At 32.4% G+C, this 22433-nt stretch overlaps 1 protein-coding gene across 1 annotated transcript in view; it reads right to left on the bottom strand.

Moving 5' to 3' along the window:
• Positions 1-2426: 2426 nt before the first annotated feature.
• LOC129219895 (cytosolic carboxypeptidase 1-like) overlaps positions 2427-22433 on the bottom strand; it is a gene marked incomplete at its 5' end in the record, with an annotated part of 57180 nt that continues 37173 nt past the window's right edge. The window contains 6 exon segments of the mRNA XM_054854210.1: positions 2427-2743; positions 6040-6179; positions 11822-11998; positions 15708-15824; positions 16698-16827; positions 21556-21658. Of these exon segments, the coding sequence (XP_054710185.1) occupies positions 2641-2743; positions 6040-6179; positions 11822-11998; positions 15708-15824; positions 16698-16827; positions 21556-21658 (770 nt within the window).

Here is a 22433-nt window from a genome sequence, read left to right as displayed (position 1 = left end):
AAAAACATATCTATTTAAACCTGCCAACAATTTTTTAATAATAATTTTTATCTTATACATATAAAATCTGAGTATCTATCTATCTATCTATGTCCAAGCTTCTTCTCCCGAACGACAGTGAACTGACCATCGAACCAGGTATCGATGGATTCGTCATCCTCCCGTCTTCATGTTCGGCTATTTAACATAATCCTCCGATAATAATTAGCGGAGATATCAATTAAAAACTTTTAATTATGACTCTTAGATTTCAAAATCAAATTCCTATTTTTCGAAGGCTTTCCTCCATTCAAATTATTATTCAGTGCTTCAACTCAACTTTCCGGATGAACGCTTTTATTAAAATTTACAGCGTGAAGAAAATCATTGAGATGAAAGATCTGTTGCCATTTCTTTTTCTCGAATATGAACAGGTAAAATTCTTGTTTTTGTTTTGAGGCTTTTCCTGTAATCAGGGGATTTAAATTGTTTACTTTTTTGGGGGGTTTTCCGCAATCTGCCGCAAAACTACACTGACTTTTTTTTTTGGTTCAAGCCTGAGTGTTGAACTCGCGTCACTTGACATAACTTTTATTTTTTAGGTAGCCCCTGCAACGCCGGGCACGCAGCTAGTTTTAGTATATTTTTGGTTCACAACATGTGAATTCTAACCTCCGTGGCATGTCACACACCTTGTGTGACTATTTATGTTGCTTAATAGAACGTATACTTATCTATTTATTATTTCGTTCACAAGTGTCTCAAAAATACTAATTTTTTAAGAATATTCAATTTTTAAATACTGTGATTTAGTTGGAAAAGGAGTCATGTCACACAATAAATTCTCACCTCCGTTATCTAAAAACAAAATGCCATTCCTCATTAACACGTGGCAGTAATGACATCAAACTTTATTTTCCATGATATAAGGAGCCCCCTTGGTTTTTCAGCCATAAAGAAGTTGTGAGATTTTTGTCGAAAAACAAGAAGATAGATTTTGTTTGAAAAACTAAGTGTGGTTCTTGTGAACTCTCACCTCCGTGAACTTGAACTTCAGGGATGTAAACCAATTTAAAAAAAGAAGTGAACACGTTTTCATATGCTTAACATGTGCAGATTGTAGCAACGAAGAAAAAAAAAATTCCCTGAAAAATGTATCCATTCGGCTTCTATTAATGGAAAATTCCTCACCTCCGTGATAGACCTTATCAATGTCATTATTTCTGAAGTGAAAATAAATGATGAAGAGGAAAAACATCAGTAATAGGCATTCTACCAAAATTATAGATTGCCAGTATATCCTCAAATTTATTAAACACTATTTTAACACATATTTGAACTTCAAGGATAACTAATAATTAAGCCATACTTTAATTAAGAGAGCTTAATGTTAAATTCCCACTAATAATTAAAATAGCTCATAGTTTATTAGTTAGGCATTATTTATTTATCATTATTATTTTTTTTTTTGTCCAATTTATGAGTAAAATAATAGAAACTTAGCTGGGCCATTGTTTATGGTTACTTCTAGTAGGTAACACTTTCATGTAAGAATTAAAAAAAAAAGAAAACAAAAGGTTTCAAAACTGAAAAATATTTGTGTTCAAAAGTTACATTTTCTGGAGAATGACCCAAATCTGTCACATTAGGGCAGGCTATTCTTCCTGCCTTACAAAGTTAAAATTTAAGAAATATCCTATCGTTCATATCATTTCTTTATCATTTCTTTCATTAGAAATATCATTTCTTTTTTAAAAAAATGATGCAACAAGACCAAATTTCACATCATAAACTAATTTAAAAAAGAGATTATTATTAGTCTATGTTTAACACAGGGGAATGTGGGATGTGTTGAAGCCATTTTTTTTAAATAGTAAAAACTTTTATGCTAATTAGTACTTACTACTATCTGGCTAAAGTTGGCATTCTTTCCATTAATTTTCGTTTAAAATAACCATAGTTCTTGAAACTCTACCTGTATGTTGACTTTGCTTGCTATGCACCATGTAACAATATGCTTACGGGATTGGCGAGAAATATAAGAGCTATAGCCAAGTAGACATTATTTTTGGCGACTTCTTTTTAACTCAAAATTTGGCCTGTCATTTAGGCGATTGAGTGTGTGCGGGGGGGGGGGAGTCAATTTCCTATCATTTTCTCTATAAAACAACCTAAGTATGAACCTCTTACCCCCCTCCCCCCCACACACATGGAAAACGTTGAAATAAAGGGCTTAGGATTACTTAGTATGAAGGAAAACATTGTAACTAGGATTGTGTAAATTGTAATTAATTGTGTAAATTATGAAGGAAAACATTGAAACTAGGAAATAAATACTTCAAGAATTCGGTAACTGAAACAAATTCATAATTTACACATTGTAACTAATTGTGTAAATTATGAAGGAAAACATTGAAACTAGGAAATAAATACTTCAAGAATTCGGTAACTGAAACAAATTTAATTAACAACAAAGGAAATACATATATATCACAAACATTTCATAAATTTTAAATTAAAATGACAAAATTAAAAATTATACATTTTTTACATATAAATTATAAACAATAAAAACATTTATAAAATCATATCACATAAAATTTAAAAAACAATCTTAAAATCCTAATAAAAAGCAACGCAAAAATCTTGTTCCAACAAATATCACATAAGGAGTTCCTCATCTTCCCCACAATCTTCAAATTCGTCATCAGTTTCAGTAGAGGTTGATGAAGTACAAAACTTAGATTTTAGCACTTTATTAGAACTGAAAAAACAAACAAAAAAAGATTTGAAAGATAAATTTAACAAATATGCAAAATAAATAAAGTTTTAAGCTCTCTTTCAAAAATATTCAGCAGCTTTTCTATCAAATCCTAAACGAACTTACTTTCATTTGACTCTTTAACACTGGGAACTTGAAAATTGCAATTAACCTAGAAAGACTGAAGGGGCCAATGTGACCCTTCCCGGATTTTTGAGCGATTTCTTTAAAAAGATCTGCATACCAGCAGACCCTGTAGTGCGGGGAGTCTATATCCTTATAGGGCCCAACAGTCCAAGAAATTGAACAAACTAGCACAAAGACTAATTAATGTTGCAAATATACATTGCAGGTACCTGGGGAGGGGCCATACAAATTTTGCTGCAAAGGGGCCCAAAATGTATAGATTCAGGGGTGCCCATACCTCCACCCAAACTCAATGGTGCAAATCCCCCCCCCCCAAAAAAAAAGTTCTCAAGCTTTTTTCCTTCTTTCATTTTTTATTTTTCAGCTCTCTTTTTTACTTCATTATTTTTTTTTAAATATTATTTGTTTATTTATTTATTTAATTATTATTATTCTTATTATTTTATAAGAAAAGTTCTGTGCTACGACAATGAAATACACACACACAAACTAAAATGAAATAAAATATAAACAGAATAAAATAAATTAAAATAAATAATTTAAAATAAAAATAACTCAATAAATGAATTTTAATAAATGAATATTTTTTAAATAAATAAATAAAATGTAAAAAAAAAATCCCCCCCCCACCCAAATTTTGACGGAGCAACTTGTGCCATAATCCCTCCCTATGGGCACCCCTGTATAGATTTGGGCCTGCTGTGGCCCCTCTTATCTTTCTAGGTATAAGGTTCAATAATTAAACTATGAGGCTGATGACTAAATAATTAAATAAGCACTTAACTAGGGTCATATCCTACTTCAGCAAAGAAAGTGACACACCTGAAAGTTTGGGAAAGATATTAGCTATTGTTTTGAAAACGAGATTTAATGCTCTTTCTAGTTACAAAACTTGCACTAAATTAGCTTACATAACTGGTGCCAGGTAGCGCAAAAAGAACATCAATCTTGATGCATCATTAAAATTTCAGAATACAGAAGAAAGATTTTTGTATTTTAAGCATACATAATTAGTTTAGACAGAAAAACTAACCAGTAAACAATCCTAATATTGTGTGCACTTTATGTGAGATTTTTTATAGAAAAACAAGATAGATTTTGTTTAAAAACTAAGAGTGGCTATTGTGAACTCTCATCTCCATGAACTTGAATTTCAGGGATGTAAATTGATGTATATCCCAAACAATATTCCGGAAACTAATTTCCAATGAAGCCTCCATGTTTTCAGGAAACATGAGAATAAAACGTAAACTTCGGAAGCAAATCAACTTTTCTGTCGTCAAAAAGCAGAAAAAGGATACAAGTGCAGAAATTGTGATTTAACAGGAGCTCTTTTTTTTCACCGTTTGAGCGTAAAAATACACCCGTTCATTTTTTTTTAAATTAGAAAATGCCACGACACAGTAATTTATCGGAATCCATGGTGTGACGTTTTGTCGGGGACTGGAATCTGGGCAAACACAAATAACTGTAGCAGACGATGTTGGAGAGACATACTTTCATGTTTGTTCCGCTGTACTAGAGGAGTCAAGTTCCCAGTCAAACGTTTTCTGCTTCTTTTTTGCTGTATTGCATCTTAATAACCTTGTATACTCCATTATTGTATACCCCTTGTATACGCCTTTGTGAGGTTACCTCACAATGGTTTCTTCGCTTTTGTGTGATTGCTCCATTGCTCCCCTAATTGTTTTGATCAGTGTAATTGATTTACTGAACGATGAACTACAAGAGGAGTCACACAGATCCTCTATCTTTTTAGCGATGAAAATCAAATTGGTCAGTCAGAAACAACGTAAAGATATTAAAATAACTGGATTAGCAAGAATTACTTAAAACTAAAGGTTCTTGGGAGTAACTCAGTCATCAAAGTTCAACATTCTTATTTTGTTTGCGTTTTCAATAAGTACTTACTTCATGATAAACAAAAATAAATAAGTATATAAATAAAACAATTTGTGGTTTGATTAAATTCTTACAACATCTTCAGAAGTTATTTTTTAACCACATCGTTCAAAGCATATCATCAGACATTTCATAAATTTTCATTCGATTCCAACAACTATGCAGTAATTTTTACAAGTTTGATGAACTTGTAGAAAAGAAGGGAATTTCTCATTTTTTCTTTTCTTACTGGCAATGACAAGAAAACAATAGTAAGTTTTTGTTTACTAATGATTGGTTGCCAGAGCTAAAAATAAAAATGATCGACACTAATGGTCATCTTTTTCTACTTCTAACATTGGCACAAGTGACCTGTCAGCTATAAAACATAACTCACTCCAAGCTTCATGCAAGCTTACTTTTTAATACGATGGGGATAAAGATTTTTTCCTCTAATGATAATGGTTTTACAAGAAACAGTACAAGATTAAAACTTATTCTATACCTCATGCAATTCATTTTACGGAAAGTACTATCTAAAGAAGCCAAAGAAAACTATAAACAGCATTTTAGGAACAGATCTAAAGCCTAGGGTTGTTCAAAAATACATGTAAAAAAAAAAGTTTCTCCTAGATAACGGGACACCCCTCAATTTTTTTATATTTGTGGATAACAATAAACTGGAAGAATTTTAGCTTCCTATTTCAACTGAAAGGGGGTGCTCAACCCCCTCCCCCAAACTTCATAAGTATGGGGAGGTGGGTTAAAAAAGTACATTGAACTGAAAAAACAATGCAACATATTATAATATACTCGAGTAATATGCATATACATTGCAATAAAATAATTATCTACAAAAAAAAAAAAAAAACCAACTGAAGAAATTAAATGTTTCTAAATTTGTGACATTTTCTATGCTATGGCTAATGTTAAATTGAGGGGTCATTAAGCACCCTTTTAAAATTTGAGTAAGAAGCTAAAACTTTTACAGTATAATACTATTAGTAAGTCTAAAAAAATAGGGGGTGTCCTGGACTCTAGCTGAAAAAAAGTTTTTTTGAGCCACCCTACTGAAGCCATTTCCAATCAAATGCAGTAAGTTAATTCACATTGTAACAATAGTATAGAATACATGCACAAATACAAACACACACACACACACACACACACACACACACACACACACACACACACACACAAGTTGCAGGATAAAATCAAAATACCAACAGTTTTACAAACTATTTAAAAAAAATCATCAGCCACATAATTACCTCGGCATAGGAAACGATTTTAAGTCAATTGGCAATGAGCTTCGAATTTTTTTATTGTCTTGATCTAAAACTAATTTTCCAAAGCATTGACATAATTTCATTCCTGTGTCTTCTAACTGAGGAATTCCAATATGGTATCCCTACAAATTAAACAAAAGCAAGAAAAAAGTACATTAGTCAACATTAACATATTCAATGTAAACTTCTCTCAAATGAAAACAAAATTCAAGAAATCACAAATTAAATTTTCTTTCCTAAAATACAATAGGAGTTCTGGATTATGTTAACCTCTCTTTTATTTTTCTTAGAAACATGGTTGGGAAGTTTCTGCGGAGGTGGTTAAAACCACTGGTAGAAACCGGTTAAAACCAGCATGGCAAAAACTGGCAAAAACTCACAAAATGACAAAAAATGAATTATTGGCACAAAATAGAAAAAGCATGGAAAAAATAATTAGAGGGTAAAAATTGAATTGCAAGATTCCACCTGAACAGAGACAAGAATCAAACCAAGTTAATAAAAAAATGGCAAAATAAAAATTGTCTATAATTATGGGACACCCAATTTTTGTTTTTCTAAATAAGTTCAACACGATGTTTTCTCCTAACTTGTGTTTCATGTACTGTTTATTATGATATCCATATGATATAAAAATCCTCCCATTCTTATTCTTACTGTAAATTGAATTTTATGCTAGTGTCTATATTTTTGGAACAGGGTGTATGTTGCTTTGTTTTGCATTTTGCAAAAGTTTGTACATTAATAGATTTGCTTTACAGTTGACTCCCGCTACAACGCGATGCGACTTACGTGAAATGGCTATAATGCGATTTTTTCCCCTGTGAAGAATTTTAGATCTAACGCAAATTCCTCGCCCGCAACATGAAAATTTCCGGAAGGGAACTACGGTGTGTAAGTATCGGCTTTGTTATTTTCTACTAAAAAATTGTTTTCGTGAATGGACCTTCGACCCTTTAGCATCACTGAGAGCGGAAGTTTCAACACCATACTAGTCTGAATATCGCTTATAAAAATACTCCCCATTTTCCATTTATTTATTTCATTCTAAATGTGAATGTTGATGAAATATAATGATACCTAAGAGCCCCGTTTCATCTAAAGTTTGTGAAGATGAAAGAAAAAGAGAAAGGTTTTGACAATTAAAGAAATGCTAAAGGTTATGTGCTTGAACAACTATAAAATGCATTGAGGTAACACTACAATTAGGTATGAGTGAATCTTCTATATGTACAATTAAAAGTCAAGAAAAAAGAATCCGTAAAAGTTCACTGAGTAGTATCTAAGGAAAATGCAAAAATTATGAAAATGGAAGCTGCTCTTGTATTGTGAATTTAAGAAACCAGGAAGAGGGGTGTTATCATAGATGGAAACGTGATTAAAAAAAATAGTGAGGCAACTGTATTAATTATTTTAAAATTATATAAGAACAACGGTTTGATCATGCAGCATAAATCATCATCATCTTCACTTGATTAAGTTACAAATGTCGTTACTGGATCTGTTTTACACAGGGGCGTAGCTAAGGGGGGGGTTTTGGGGACAAAACCCCCCCCCCCCCCCCGAAAAGTTAGTCTCAAAAAAAAAAAGAGAAAAAGAAGAGAGAAGAGAAAGAAAAAAAAGAAGAAAAGGGAAAAATTCCAAGCGATTATACATATATATATATATATATATATATATATATATATATATATATATAAAAGAAGTAACCCCCCCCGAAAGTCGGGTCTAGCTACGCCACTGGTTTTACATTAAAACTATAGTGCATTTGTTTTTCTTACTACATACACTACATACGCCGTACTGGTTTATTTTATATCTTTTCTTCCCATTGATCATTGATTTTGTGCATCGTAGCAGTATTTTGGGTTGAATAAAACGGATTTTTTTTTTAAATACAAAGAAAAATTCCGTTTTTTATGTAAGAAACAGTAATGTATGGTTGAGAAATGATTTTTAACAGTTTTAGGTAATGTTTACAAGTGTTTAAAATAACTGGGTATATTTATAAAAGCTTTTGCACACATCCTTCGCCACAACGCGAAATTTGGACTTACGCGAAGGGTCTTGGAACCAGGGCTGTGGAGTCGGAGTCGGACTGATTTTATGGTAATGTAGTCGGAGTCGTTCGAAAACATGTCGACTCCGGGTATCTTTTTTTTCTTTAATTTTCACCGACTATCCTTGCATTTTTAAAAAAACTGATTACGAATTAATTAACTTGCATGTATAAAAGCCTACTAATAAGATATTTACTGGCTTGATTGTTTATCGAACTTTCTGTAACAGCTACCTACGCCGTTTCCTAGTTTGCTTATTTTCTAACTTTATTTAACTGATAGCAACTGTCATTTTCTAAAAAATCGCTTTCAAATAAAAATAATGATATATTTTTACCTCGATCTCAGTTATAAAATAGTAAAAGGAATGTATGTATCGCTTGAGCAAGTCGAGAAACTTTTGAGGGTGCATGGTTAATTCAAATACTTGTTGGTACGAAAGCGCAAATCCAAAATATCCGATATAATGTAAATGTTTTTTCAAATCTAAAAACTTTGTCTAAGAAAGCTTGGTTATCATTGAAAAGTACAAAATAAAATTAGTACATGATTTATTGGTGACAACACTCAATAATTGTAGTTAATCCTAAAATCTTCATATTAATGTTAGCTCTGAAGCTGCCTGTTGCAGATTGAACTCATAGGCGGATTTAGGCCGAAAATTTTGGGGGTGCAACAATAAAAAGGATCTGGGGGGGAGGGTATTCTCGGAACAACAAAGCAGTGGCGAAATCAGAAAATATTTTAGGGCGGGGTGCACTTTTGTGTCTAAAAAACGCGATGTAAACCATACTTAGTAACATTAATGGATCGGCAATTCTTAATATTTCAAACTGCAGAAAAAATCTTAAACGAAAGTCGATGTTGTTAGAAGCAAAGGGTGAATAAAGCTTCTGGTTTGGAATGGGATTCACGCCCCAGAAAAAATTTGCAATAGTAGTTTTGAAAACGCAGTTTTACAATTTTTGGTGATATTTTAGGGGAAAGAAAGGTACGTGGGGGCTCCAAGGCTATCTTTAGAAGTTTAAGGGGGTCGAAAGCCCTTGTTCGAATATTTTCCAAAATTAAATTTTTAAACATATGAGTGTAAGACCATATTTGGTAACGTTAGAGATACTGCAGTTTTTCAAAACTGAATCTCCAAAAACGCAATTTTAAACGATTTTCGATGTTTTTAGGCGATTAGAGGATTTTGGAAATTTGGTGAAAGTGAAGCCGAAAAAACGAAATTTGAGATACTCTGTTATAACTTTGGCTGGAGAGAGGGCTTCGGAGAAGAAAATTTTTGGGGACTAATAGAAAAATGAAAACAAAAAGGGGGAAAGCGGATATGAAAGAAAGAGGATTGTGCAAGGAGGGGGGGGGAGGCACACAATTCGCCGCCGAAAATCTGAAGCTGTTGAAAAATTTAATTGTCAATATTTTCTTTTTGAAAAAAAACTAAGGTTTTTTTTTTCAACAATATTTATTTTTTTCTTCTTAAAATAATTGCGTTTTCCCAAAATGAGATCTTTTCTTCCCTTTAATAATAAAGAACTTTTTAAAAAAAAACATCAGCTCGGCATTTTGTGGGGAGAGTCACCAGTATTGTGCCCCCTCCCCCCTGAATGCACCACTGCAGCAAGAAGTCCGGGAGTCCTCCTTCAAAAACTTTTGAAAATTTACTTTAAAAATGTTGGTTTTTCGTTGATTTCGGAGTAGATTTTATTGATAAAGTTTGTTGCAACAGTCATGTTCTGTTTTTTTTTTTTTGGACTTGATTAGCCATAGTAGGCTCAAAATAAAAGAAATTGTATTAATATATACGAATAAATACCGAATTACAGAACATACAATTATACTATACAATAACACAGCACTGAACAATAAATTGTTTGAGAAATATTTTTATTTGCATGACATTTTTTTCTTATCAAATGTATAAAATTACTTCAATTCTTAATATGAGCACAGCTATATTTTTCTCGCACTAGCGATGAGTGGTGATACACTGGATTTGTTTTAAGTAAATTTACTAGTATAGCAGCTATGAAATTTTTTTTTACCTCTGCGTTTCTGGGTGATATATACTAAATTATTTTTTTTTTCAAAACGCAACCAAAAATTTTGGGAGTGCGGCGCACCCCCTGGCACCCCCGTAAATCCGCCTATGATTGAACTTTAAACCCAGGAGGTGGCGCTTCTGTGCCGAACCGGTGGAAGAGTGTTCCGATGTAGATGGGAGTGTGAAAGAAAATATGTAATGAGTTGTTCTTTGTGTGCTTATGTTACGTTCTGTATTGTTTTCCGTGTTGTCAAGTGTTCATGAGTGTAATTAAAGTTTTTTGGTATCTTTAAGTGGTGACCTTTTGATTTAGAAGGCGAAAGAAAATAATCAGGTAAGAAAGTTCTGATTTCAATGAATTGCTGATTTATTATACTGCCAATAAAATTAAAATTAAAAATTGAGCCAAGAAATGTAGGTATACGTAGTAAAAGCTATTCGTACAAAGCTGTATACCGCCGACTTTTGAGGAAAATTTGCTCCAGACATGCATGCACCCGACCTCTCTTCGCAGTATAGTGCGATATTTTTGTTGAAATTTATAAGATGAAATTTAAGATTTATTATTGGGGAAATTTTTCAGAATTAAAATTTTTCAATTTTTATAAACTCTGAAATTAAGTTGAGGTGTCACCCAACAGATGGGTGTCACCCGCGAGGGGGAGGGGGACTGCCCCCTCTCAAGAAAAGTTTTTTGACTTAGCAAAAAAGCTTTTTTTTTCTCTCAAAACTCTCGCTCTCACTCTTCTCTGCACTATCAAAAATTGAATGCACAGGATTTGATCAACATCCATTTGTTAAACATTAAAGGAGAGTAAACTAATACTTTTTAATTTTTTCAAAAATGGAATTTTTAAGTAATCTCACTTTAGAAATCGCAATTATTGGATAACTAGAAAGTCGCTTGTCATGGTATGACGGGTGAAAATTGCTTCAACATTCGAACAAAGCCATTGCCTGTTCGGTGATATTTTGATGGTCGACATTTTAACCCGAACTCCAGTGGATTAACCGTAAACTCCAGCAGATAGCGTTCATAGTTGACGGCTTTTTATTTTCTTCATTCCCCTGAAATAATTTTACCAGTAAAGCAGTTAAGTTACCGGATCGAGTTCAGCCTTGTCACAATAAAGCCTTTCCCAGCATGTTAAACATTACCAAGCACATTATCAAATTATCATGCCACTGCGCGAGTTTCCTTGTTGAAACACAAGGGTTACACGATCATCGGCTATTATTTATATGAGGATTTGATTTTCAAATTTAATTTCTAACGTTGTATGCATCTTAAGTTACAATAAAAAAAATGGCGAAAATTTCATAAAAAGGAATTAATATTTCAATCTATGTTTTGGGGTTTTCCCCCTTCCTATGGGGGGGAGGAGGTTATTTGAAAGGAAAAAAAATATAAAAAGCCGGAGTTGTAGTCGGAGTCTTCAAAATTCTGGAGTCGGAGTCGGCCATTTTGCTTCCGACTCCTCAGTCCTGTTTGGAACACATCCCTTGCGTAAGTCGGGATTCGACTGTATTTACTTTTTAGCACACGGATATATTTACTTATTTCTTAGTATAATTCCACTCTGAAAAATTGATTTTTTTTTACAACAGAAGACCATTGTTTAATAACAATAAAATGTAATAAAATGTTTAATAATCTTACAGCATATCTGCCTTGATCACAACCTCCATATGAACATTCTAGGGTGTAACTAAGGGACACATCAAACTGCCTCCATACTGTGACTCTTCCAGTGGATTCACGACTCCTTTCTACTGCAAATTCACAATCTTCTAAACTAAAAGTCGGTGCCATCTCATTCATTAATATGGGAAGAATCTAAAAAATGAATTCAATTATGCAGGTAAATTTTAACAAATATGCAGGAAATAACAAGAATGAAAAAGCTAAATCTCAATTTTAATAAATTTCCCTATAATGCTCAGTAATTGCAAGTGATGAAAATGAGGTCAGGCCAAGCACAAGGAGACCACTGTATAAACTATAATACATTATAAGTTATACAGGGTGTTCCATTTTAAACTGCAAGACCTTTATTTTCGCAACCTTTAGTCCTAGGTGTATATTTCCAGTTGCAAAAATGTTCAAAATCAGATGCAGAGTTAAGATATTGAAAGTTTGAAGCAAAAATTAAAATGAGTCAAAAAAAAAAAAAATTAACTTTTTATACAGGCCCCAGGTCCTGTAACTTATATTTAGGGAAATAATCTCCATCAAAACATATTACTGACACAAAAAACTTGAAATTTGTGCGACCAAAACTCAGGGAAATATTCCAGTTTAAAGTTTTAAGGGACCATACAAAATGTGCAAATTGGAACTTACCGCCCTTTCAGAAGAATGACAGGTCGTCAAAGTAAGAAAAACAAGGTATTTATATTTTTCATTGCTATTCAAAAATAAATGCAAATGTTGTGCCCTGATATGCAAAAACACACGACAAACCTCAACCTCGAACAATTTGAAAAACCGCACTCTATGCACACAAATAATTTTAAACATAGGTTAACTGCAATATTTCCCCTCAAAAGGCGTTATTGATGGCGAGTGAAAAGTGGTGTAAGTCACAAAACGCTGTGTTTCATATTTCGGTGAATATTGGTCGCACTAATTTCAAACTTTCTGTGTCGCAATTAGTTTTCATTGGAGATTATTTCCCTAAATATAAATTTGGGGACCTGGGGCCCGTATAAAAAGTTAAGCTTTGTATTTTTTGCCTTTTTTTATTTTTACTTCAAACTTTCAATATCTTAACTCTGCTTCTGATTTTGAACATTTTTGCCATTGGAAGTATACATCTAAGACTAACGGTTGCGAAAATAAAGGTCTTGCAGGTTAAAACAGAACACCCTGTATAAATATGATACGTTATAACACATTATAAGTTGTTCCCTCCTATTACCTCTCAAGACATGTATATTGTATACCTTCCTTAATCTATTGCAAGAAGGTCCATTTCGCCACAGACTTACAAATGCAGTGTATGTTTGTAGCAAAAAGCAACTAAATAGCACTTTTACATGACCCACGCTGTAGATTTCTCATATGCAATATAAGGCAGTGAGAAGCAAAGGGATGTTTTCAAGTTTTGAGTAAAACACGTTTTAATATAAGGTCCTAGGTCGACTTTCATTGAAAAGTTTTTCTAATTTAAGCCACATAGCAGCAGGTACTAGGGCTACTAGTACTATCTCTTGGATAGGCAACAAATGATGAGGGGTCGTTTGTAAATTTGCACCTTTTGCTTGCAATCGTTCAATGTGATTCATGATAAAAATAGATTATTTGCAAACGATCCCTTCCGGTTCATCGCTTATCCAAGAATTGTTGAAATTCGGCTCATTAGATGGCTGATAACTTTCCAAATTTTTAAGATATTGAACAGGAATTTTATTATGAGTTGAGGAATCTAGTTAGGTTTTAGATTATAAAAGTTATAAATTGCTATCTTTCATGCATGCGCAGTGAAAAAATAATTGCTTTAAATGTCCAAATCTTGTCAAATTTTCAACATTTTAATTTCAAATAATTTTAATGTTATACTTCTCTTGTAAATTGTCAAGTTTTCTGAAAGTTTGGTAAACTTTGATGGAAAATTTTGCGTGTTATGAGCCAAAAATCTTCAAAAAAAAAAAAAAATCCTAGTTTTGAAAGAAATGCTTATATCTTCATGAATATCAGTGATAATTTCTTGAAAGTAAGTAAAATATTTGTACATAGTAAGATAACTATGTTCAGAAATTTTCAGCTTATTCTCAGCTTTTTACAATGAATGATGATCAAAAAACATTTTTGTCTTCCTCAATTTTTACTGATCCTGGAAAAACGAGGGGGATATAACTTTTGTTGGAAAATGACAGCTGGAGCATACCTTTTATGTGACAAAAGTTACAAAGCAATTGGTCTCTTATTTCTTCAGAAATCCTTAAAAATGTGAATTTTTGAAAGTGTCCCAATACTTTTGGTCATATAGTGTTTAAAGTTTCAAAATATTTCATTTTTTTGAATAACATGAGTAAAATATGGAAAAGTATAGAAAGTTAAAAACCAATAATTGTTGTTATTACTTGATGTTTCTTTTATTAAATGCATCTGTTTTCAAAGCCCTTTCTTGGCTTTGAATTTGAAGCGTTGTCATTAATTATGCTTTTTATTTGTACTATTAAACAAAACAACTAGCCATGCGGATCAGCTTTGCGGGCCGTGAGGGCAACAGGAAAAACACCACTGTAACTAATTGAAGAACTCTTAAAAATGCTTTTTTTTTTCCTTTCACATTAAGAGTTAAAATATCACCCTCTAAAAGTGTCGATGGAGGGTAAAAGGGTTTCCTCCATTCCTTTTAGCTATGTCACTCATGAATTGAAATCCTCACCAATTATTAGGATTTTTCGGAAAAAAAATCGATTTTTTTCAATTTTGGAATCGCGTTGCCTCTCAAATGTTGTAGTCTGCTATCCTCAATTGGGGGGAAAATAATAATAAAATTCTAAGTTGACATCTTCAGTTTGCGCATGAAAATACTCGTATGTGCTAAAAATTGAATCTTTCAAAAAAAAAAATAATAAAATTAGTTTTTTGTATTTTTTCATAATGCAACAGCCATAAACTGTCGGTATATAGCTTAGTTTGAACCTAAAAAATATTTTATAGCTTTTACGTAAGATCTTTAGTTTGGGCATACGCTTTAGATTGGGCAGGAGATTTTAGCCCAATTTATATTTTTATGGATATTACATTATAAAATATATATATATATATAAAAAAACTAATTTTATTATTTTTTGAAAAATTCAATTTTTAGCATATATTTTCAAAGTTTCAGTCTCATGCGCAAATTGAAGATGTCAACTTAGAATTTTTTAAATATTTTTCCCCAAATGATGATACCAAACTGCAACTTTTGAGAGGTAATGCGATTTCGAAATAAAGAAATCTATTTTTTCGAGCCACCCTACTGAATATGCCCCATTGACAAATTTCACTTATTTCACAACTAAGGATTGTTTCACTTTTAGATGCAGTTTCTTAAAATTTTTTAGCAAACATAATGGATAAAATAATTTACTTTAGTAAAATAAAAGTTATTGGTCATTTCTATCACAGAAGCCTGGGAATATCAGCCTAGACATACATAACAACAGCTATATGTATCCAATTTTTAAATAAAATAAAGTATGCAAGGAAACAATTGAGGCAGTGAGAAGCAAAGGGATGTAACTGTTAAAATTAAAAACTTTGGAGGTAACCAGTACAAATGATAGGTGAACCCCTCTTCTGTCTTGGAGCAAGAGATTAATACTAGTAGCCCTGGTAGGTGCTGCTGTACAGCATGATTTAGAGAAAAAAATCAATGAAAACCTACCTAGGACCAGAACTTTAAACTGTTTCACTCAAAATTTGAAAATGTCCACTTACATCCCTTTGCTGTCTCAATTATTAAAAGGTCTACATAGCAATTAGTATTGAATTGTAACTTCTACAGAATATATCAACTTTAGAGATCAAAATGTTGATCAGTGCTTACTTTGTAATTATCAGAATCTGGTTTCGCTTCGTCATCTGGCCACCAAGATTGCCTAGGATTGCAACCAAAAAAGAATGCGTTGCTTCGTCTTGAATGGCCATGGAAATCACAAAATACCTATGAAAGAAAATGTATTTTATATTAGCTATGTTGGAATTGTACACTAAACTGTGATTTTACAGTTCTCAATATCCTTTTAAAAGAGCACTAAACAGCGAATTTGGAAGAAAATAAAAACTATTTTAGCAAAAATAGACAACAAACAGAAATTATTCTTTACAAACATGAAAGAAAACCACTAACAATAAAACAAAATGCCTGCAAAAACAAATGGAAAGGACACTAAATCAAAAACCAAAAGTCCATCTTTTGAAAGTAAGAGAATAAATTAGGACGGGGAAATTATCGGGGAATCCCCCAATAATTTCTTTAAAGATAATTTAATTCAAGCAAAAACTTATAAATGAATATGGTTAAAAATCGGACAAAGGTATTCAATGTATAAGTATAAATTGTTTATTACAAATTCAAAGCTGTGTTATTGTAAGTTAGTCAAAGCTTTTGGTCCAATGCAATTTATTTTGTGCTTCTCCAACTCAAGCCAATTGTCATTATTTTTATGCAGCTCTAATTCATATCTTTGACACATGCAAAAAGAACAGAATTGATAGTTGCAGTTGACAATTCCAGTTTTAGCTGCTCTATGAGCTTGTTAGTTTTCTGCAATGTCAAGATTTCAGCAGAACTGAGAGAGAATAAAACTTTCTACATACACTACTGTAAAGTTTATGTTCATGCTTAACTAAAATAAGAGCTAAAGCTTGTATGACTAAAATATGCAGCATGAATAGTAACTAAAATATTAATTCAGCTTTTATACCTAAAGTAAAAGTGAATTTAAAGAAGTTTAAATATTTTTATACTTGCTTTTTAGATTCACATATCTAAAGTAAAAGTGAAATTAAAAATTGTATACATTTTCATACTTACTTGAGGTCTCTTATTTTTAGAAGCTAGAAAATGCAACAAAGACTTGGTATAAAATATCGTGGGATGTAAATGTATATTTGGCGTTATCCACTGACGATTCAGGTCTTGTCCGGAAAGAGAACAACGATGGCTAAGAGCAAAGAAGAAATTTTTTAAACATGTAAACCCGAACAAAAAGAAAAACAACAAATGCATCAATCAAACATATAATATGAAAAAGAAGCAAAACAGTTTTTTAAATGCATAATGTCCTTCTCCCCACTGTGGTAGTAGATATTTTTTTCAGCAGTCTGTGACATAGATTAAAAATTAAAAAAGGACTGCAGGATAAACAGAGATTAGATGAATTGTAAAATCTAAATCGGCACCACGAAATGCTTATGTCCGTTAGGGTGGTTCAAAAATACAGTAAAACCTGTAAGGTTGACCACCCTTGTAAGTTGACCACCTGTCTATGTTGACCGCTTTTGTCAGGAACGGAATTAGCCCTGTCTCATATAATGAAGGAAAACCTCAGTAACTTGACCACCTGTCTATCTTGACCACTAATGTACACCAAATTTGGTCTGGAGTATTGTAAAAAACCCTTTGTAAGTTGACCACTTGGTTTATTTTTTTTAAATTTTCTTCAGCATATTATTTTATTTTATTATTTATTTTTTTATAATAATAATAATAACATTAATATTTTTTTGATAGCTTTCAAAGAATGTTTTTAATGCTTTGATGACATACTAGCATTTTACTAATTAAACAGCAACATAAAGCTTAGGCTGCTCTTTATTCTCCAAACTTGTTTTTCATTTGTTGTTCTATTTGAGATAGCTTTTTGTACTCTGTTCAATGAAAATAGGTGTCAGTAGAAAAGTTCAAAGTCTTTTCTTTCAGTTGCAATACATTGTGGCAACACAGGAATTCTGCTAAAAAGAGCAGGCCCGGATCTATACATTTTGGGCCCCCTGCAACAAAATATGTAGGGCCTCTCAATAGTGGCCAGCAGTGTCTATTTGAAAAGCCATTAGCCTCAGTGCTAGTTTTTTTTTTTTTCTATTTTTTCATTAATTTCTAGGGTCGTTAGCCCCTTAAAGGACGCGGGGCCCTTGCACTGCGGGTACGCAGATCTGGGCCTGCTAATGAGTAAAGTTACATGTTTCTGGTGCAAGGGATTAAGAGATAGGACATTTTGATTTGGCCTTTATGAACTGGGAGAGTCGAGCTTGTTGCTCTTTGTGCTATAAGTTTTACATAAAAAGGCTTCAAAAAGAAAGTTAGTGGAACTTGAGATTAATAAAAAGTATGTAATATTAAAAGTAATTGAAAATGGAGAAAGCCAGAGAAAATTAGGTGGCATATATGGAATTTCTAAAACTACAGTGTCTAATATAGTTAAAAACAAGGGAAAAATAATAAAAGTATTTGAATAGTATTTTTAATTATTGTTTCACTTTCAATAATGTTAAACAATGAGCTGAACAGAAAGAGTAAGGGTGAATTCCACAAAAAGTGAATACATGGTGCAAGAAATGACAAAAAAAAAAAAAAAAAAAAAAAACGCCCTTTATAAGTTGACCACCTGTCTAAGTTGACCGCCAAAGTACTGCACCGCGAGTGGTCAACTTACACAGGTTTCACTGTACATGTAAAAAAAAGTTTCTCCTAGATACCAGGACACCTTTCAAATTTTTTATATTTCAGAATAGCAATATACTGGAAGAATTTCAGCTTCCTATTTCAACTGAAAGAGGGTGCTCAACCTCCTCCCCCAGACTTCATGGGGGGTATTATGATGGGGGGCTTATGTATGGGGAGGAGGGTTAAAAAAATACATTGAACTTAAAAAACAATGCTACATATTATAATATACACGAGTATTATGCATATACATTGCAATAAAATAATTATTTACAAAGAAACAGCTGGGGAAATTAAATGTTTCGAAATTTGTGACATTTTCTATGCTACGGCTAATGTTAAATTGAGATGTCATTGAGCACTCTCTTAAAATTTGGGTAAGAAGCTAAAACTTTCACAGCATAACACTACAGTAGAGTCTCGAAACTCCAAGGTAATTAGGGCTTGCCCCACCTCGGATTACTGAAAACTCGGATTATCCGAAAAATTCTATGGATTACATAAGGATATGAGCTGTTTACTTCCTTACACTTTGAAAAAGAAATATTGTCTCCTCTAAAAATTTATCACTCAAATATCAACATAAATTTATGTTTTAGTTAACCCTAAACGAGTTTTGATTAGTTTTTTCTTGATATCTGCACCTACTTGTGTGTAAACTTGTCGGCAACTAAAAACTGCCCTTTGATCATCCTCGAATAAGTTTCGTCGTGGCATTTGTTTCTATGTGTAAGCGTACGTATGTACCTCACATAATACAAAAACCTTAGTCATAGAAGGATAAAATTTTGTATATACGCTTCGTACAGCATCAAGTTTTGCACTTCCCCTTTAAATTGCAATTGGATGATGTTCCAAAAAAGTTGTTTGCTCGTCCTTTGAGGCAAAATAATGTTTTAATTTCAAGTTATTTTTTGTATCAGCCTACTTCCTACTTTCTCGAAGGCATTTCTTAATTTATCTCTAACAGTCAAAGAATATTTCATGTCACTTGGCAAAGTTTTATTCATATAAACCTTCCATTTTCTTTTTATATATTGTTAGGGAAGTTCTATGTAGCAAAATATTTCCATTTTCAGATTAAAACATTTTTTGTCTATAAAGAGTATACTGTAAAAATATTAACAAAGTACCTCGGATTTAGCAGAACCTTGAACTTTTGAGACTCGGATTTTCAAGATCCCTACTGTATTAGCAAGTCTAAAAAAATTAGGGGGTGTCCTGGACTCTAGCTGAAAAAAAGTTTTTTTGAACCACCCTAATGTCCATTCACATTTTTATTTTACAACTGATATGAAACCCCTACGCTTCTTTTACACTAAAGTTAATTGTTTGGTCAATTATTTTATCATACTTAACGTCCTAAGATTATACTTTACTTTTTAGTTCATATTGCTACAAAGGCATGTTTTTTAAGTTTTTAAACTATTATTTTATTTATTGTTGAGTCAACTAGTCATTACCATCCTCGTGGCATTCATCAGTTTGAGAAAGTTGCCAATCTCATATTTCAATCTAACTATGGCACATAAAAGAGGAAAAGTAGTTTCCATTATGATGACATCATTTAGTACTGCAGTTATTGTCATAACAATAACATGAAAAATAAATAATGTTGTATGAAAGGAAACAGATGCAGATATTAAGTTAAAAAATGGTTAGTTAGATATAAATTGTATGTTTAGAATAAAGACGAAGTACTTTTTATGGTTAAGTGCCTTTTTAAATATTAATTTATTGTACATGCAGTACACTTATGACAGTTTAAAAATCTCAAAAACTGCCTCAGTAAAACTAACACTGTACACACCTAAGACAAATTCTAACTTCTTGCGATTCCAAAAGATTGACAAAAAAATATGTTACTAGTCTATCTACATTTCTCCTCAAAATCATCTACAAAAACAAGTAAAGTTGTATTATAGCTAGTTCCCTTAGTTTTTTTTTTTTTTTTTAACGGGGAAAAAGGTATTCCAAATATGAATGCTGAGGAGAAGGGGAAATCATCAAGGGTTCTGAAAATCTTAAATTTTTTTGAATGAGGAACCCTAAGAAACATAGAAATCAATATTCATTAAATTACCGCCCATTAGCCAGGGCTAAAGCAGAAATACATGAAATACACCACCAGCTCAGTCATTTCCAGTCGAGGACTGCAGTTTCGTTTGGCACTCTTGGCTTCCTTAAGAGGTTTTTCATCTCCAGCTCAGTCAGTTTCCTATGCCGGGCTGATGAATGCTAAAAAGTACAAAACTGCAGTCCTCGGCTGGAAATGACTGAGCTGGTGGTGTATTTCATGTATAGAAATCAATATTTCCTCTGTACTACAATTTCCCTGGCACTGCATGAAGTCGTATCCGGCGATTAAATGAAGGACAGGCAGCAAAGAGAGCCACTCTTCACATTCATAAAATGTAGTCTTGTTACCTTAAGAAATAACGAGGCCAGCACTTAATTTGCTCACAAACTCAGCAACACCACTTCTTTTCAATTTTACACAAAGTTGCTCACATTAGGAATAACTGACTATTTACAAATAAAAATAAGTTCTGATGACTGTAGGGTAGCCACACTTCTTTTGTCACATATCAAGTTCTGGAAGGCACCCAAAAAAGTATTTTTGCCTTATGACGGCAATTTCTCTTTAACATACGGAAGATTTTTACATCTTGTTTATATATCTAAGTTAGCATCTTATATATTGCTTGTGAAAAAAAGTATAAATAAAATGAACTGATAATACAGTACAGATTTGAAATAAAAAATACACATATTTGACAACAAATGATGACTACTAAAATGTTCCAAATTGTATACATTTTAAATTTTTATTTCTAAAATGTAAAAAAATATTTGTCCTTGAAAGCAAAACCTTAAACACACTATGGTGTTAGAACAACTGATCTATTATCAGCAAAATTTCTTTTTTTCAACCATGCTAACTGAATAAGAGCAATATCCAAAGACATTCTTTTCTCCTCACACAGTAGCCATGTTTGTACACAATTTATTTAATAACATAATAGAAGACAAATTCTATTCCAGCATGGGCTGCCATACTAAGGAAAATGAATACATATATGCAACATATTGCTGCAACCTATATATTCAGTACTATTAATACTAAAAATGTATGTTGACATGGAATTTTGTTTGTGAAGTATCTGCTACAGGAAAAAGATTCATACAATATAGTCTTTCAAAGAAAATAAATTTTGAATTTTACCATCCATTGATAACTCCATCAGGATTGAGCATTGGAATAATTTTAAATATATACATGTCTCTTAATCTGTGGGCTTTACTACAAAGCAAGAAGTCGATGGAGCCTAATTGTAAGAAACAAATTCAATCATTAATGCTAGATGATGAGTCTAAAACACAAACAAAGGCAAAACAAAAATACTAACATTATTGGCAATGGTAGAAAAGCTATTCAAATATAAGATTTTCCTGAATGGCTCAACAGCTCAGGACTAGCACAAGTCTGACGTGAAATTTCATTTCAAGTTGTATCATTTTTAGTTTCAGCTCCCTCATAAGCTATTAGACACAAGCACAAGTTAGAAGTTATATCAACCTTATCATCTGACTTCAATTTATTTTCGAGTTTATAATGTCTTAGGCATGAATTCTATTCTGTTCCTCTAATTTCAAGCAAAATAGATGACCAACATACCTTATAATATAAATTTGACCAACAGCAAGAGGCTTTGGGTCCAGTTATGCTGGGACTAGTCAGTATATTAGTCTCCAGTGAAGATCAAAGGCCCTCTTAAAGCTATCTACCCCTTACTCATAACAGCCTCTTCCGGTAAGCTGTTCCAAGTGCCCACAACACTGATAAAGAAGTAAGATTTCCTCGTTTCAAGGGTAGCCTGAGATTTAAAAAGCTTAAAACAATGACCTCTCATAATGGTTTTTGTACAAAAAATTAACCCACTACATCTTTCATTTTGATAAATTTAAACAATTGAACCATGTCCCCCTTTGGCCCTTCTTTTCTCCAGGCTATATATATTAAGCCTTTTAAGTCTGGCATCATAATTGAAATTTAAGACTCCTCTTACTTGCCTAGTAGTCCTTCCTCAAAACCTTTCCCAT

Source organism: Uloborus diversus, chromosome 4 (genome assembly GCF_026930045.1).
Source record: "Uloborus diversus isolate 005 chromosome 4, Udiv.v.3.1, whole genome shotgun sequence".
In the NCBI taxonomy this organism is placed as follows: domain Eukaryota; kingdom Metazoa; phylum Arthropoda; class Arachnida; order Araneae; family Uloboridae; genus Uloborus; species Uloborus diversus.
Note: the sequence above shows the minus strand (reverse complement) of the source record. Positions and strands in the feature narration are given on the sequence as shown.